The sequence below is a fragment of the Hipposideros armiger genome, unplaced genomic scaffold (genome assembly GCF_001890085.2).
Source record: "Hipposideros armiger isolate ML-2016 unplaced genomic scaffold, ASM189008v1 scaffold_1238, whole genome shotgun sequence".
Classification (NCBI taxonomy): Eukaryota; Metazoa; Chordata; class Mammalia; order Chiroptera; family Hipposideridae; genus Hipposideros; species Hipposideros armiger.
In genome coordinates, this window is record NW_017732588.1 from 159749 (window position 1) to 161422 (window position 1674).

The 1674-nt window shown below is 30.9% G+C and overlaps 1 protein-coding gene across 1 annotated transcript in view; it reads left to right on the forward strand.

Moving 5' to 3' along the window:
- The window catches only part of LOC109376921 (low-density lipoprotein receptor-related protein 1B-like), a gene marked incomplete at its 3' end in the record, with an annotated part of 166724 nt that overhangs the window by 4957 nt on the left and 160093 nt on the right, over positions 1-1674 (forward strand). Inside the window, exon 3 of the mRNA XM_019633073.1 lies at positions 678-914. Within this exon, the coding sequence (XP_019488618.1) occupies positions 678-914 (237 nt within the window). The remainder of the gene's footprint in view (positions 1-677; positions 915-1674) is intronic.

Sequence of the window (1674 nt, forward strand, 5' to 3'; positions counted from 1 at the left end):
TTTTTGTTTTGCTTTGTTTTTGATAAGGGCTGTGTTGTACATAGGAGTTCATGGCATATGGCATCAACCTCTAAAATTCTAATTAAGATGTGAAGAAAAAAGTGATGCTGAAACTGGCACTGGATTTAATTTCTTAAGAAACAAAAAAAATCACGATTAGACAACTGTAATATATTCCTATGCAAGTATGTGATACTGTGCAGTTCTTTTTATTTGCCTCTGACACTCTGTAGATGCCAACACTGACTGGGGGGTCATTTTATGTATTTTGAAGTTTTAATATTGTCAGACACAATGATTGCTACAGTTGGTATCTATAAAACATGTTAGATAGATTATAATGAATTGTAAAATTCAATGTGCTGGATGTTTTGATAAATGTCCATTTTACAATTACAAGTTTCTCAATGAACTGTCATGTGTTTGCTATACAGACAGTAACAAAGAAATAATTAACTAAATATAACCCATTCATGGAAGTAATTTCTGTTTTAATTAAAGTAATGCAATTAGCTGGCCTTCTTGCATCAAGATACATTTGGCATATTTTAGAGTTTAATTTTTGGTATCGAATTTAAAAAACGCTAATTGTGCCAGTTAATTAAACAGTGGCATTATGCAGTGTAAAGAAGATTAGGCAGCATCAGTTGTTTCTGTTTGTAATCTTTCTTCTGCAGGACCCAAGAATGAGTTGTTTCTCTTTTATGGAAAAGGACGCCCAGGAATTGTTAGAGGAATGGACCTGAATACCAAGATAGCTGATGAATACATGATCCCCATAGAAAATCTGGTAAATCCTCGTGCTTTAGATTTTCATGCAGAAACCAATTATATCTACTTTGCTGACACCACCAGTTTCCTAATTGGCCGGCAGAAAATAGATGGCACAGAGCGAGAAACCATCCTGAAAGATGGTAAGTGACAATGTGAAATATTAACATTAAACTACTCAGAGATAAAGCAATTTAAAAGGATAAGTCCAATGTCAAACTAACTTTAACCAGAACCCAAATTACTGTTGATTTTAAAATAGTTGTTAATTTTCTTCAGTAATATTATTTCTACATATGTTTCACATACCGACATATTAAAACCTTCATTATAAAATTGAACTTGCAATTGTCTACTATATTTTAAATATCACAGGAATTAAATTGAGCTATTTATCCACTTTCATGGAAAAATGTAGATTTACAATTATATGCTAACAGTCCTAAAGGGCAAAACATAAGATTTAACAGGACATTAGAGACTTTCGTACTATTTGGTTCTCACTAGAATATCGGTCATGTCACTCAAAGTGAATTAAAAATATCATTGTCTCTGTTGTCATCACAATTCTTGTATAGTGTTTCTTACTTTTTGTGTTATTAAAATGTAATTCTCTTGAGATATTAGTATCTGCAGAGAAACTTTAATTATGTATAACTATTTTTATGTCATATATATGTAAACATATATGCATGTACTTTACTAAAATCAGTAGATTTCATATATTACTTGGCTTGGGGAACAGCCAATCAAGTAACAAAATAATATAGCTTTAGTATAGGTACAAAATATATTTAATAATCAAGCAAAAAAGACTTTGAGTGGCTGCTAGTCACCATTAGCATGTTAACTAATGATTCTGGACCTCAGTTTCCTCATATATATATATATATATATATATAT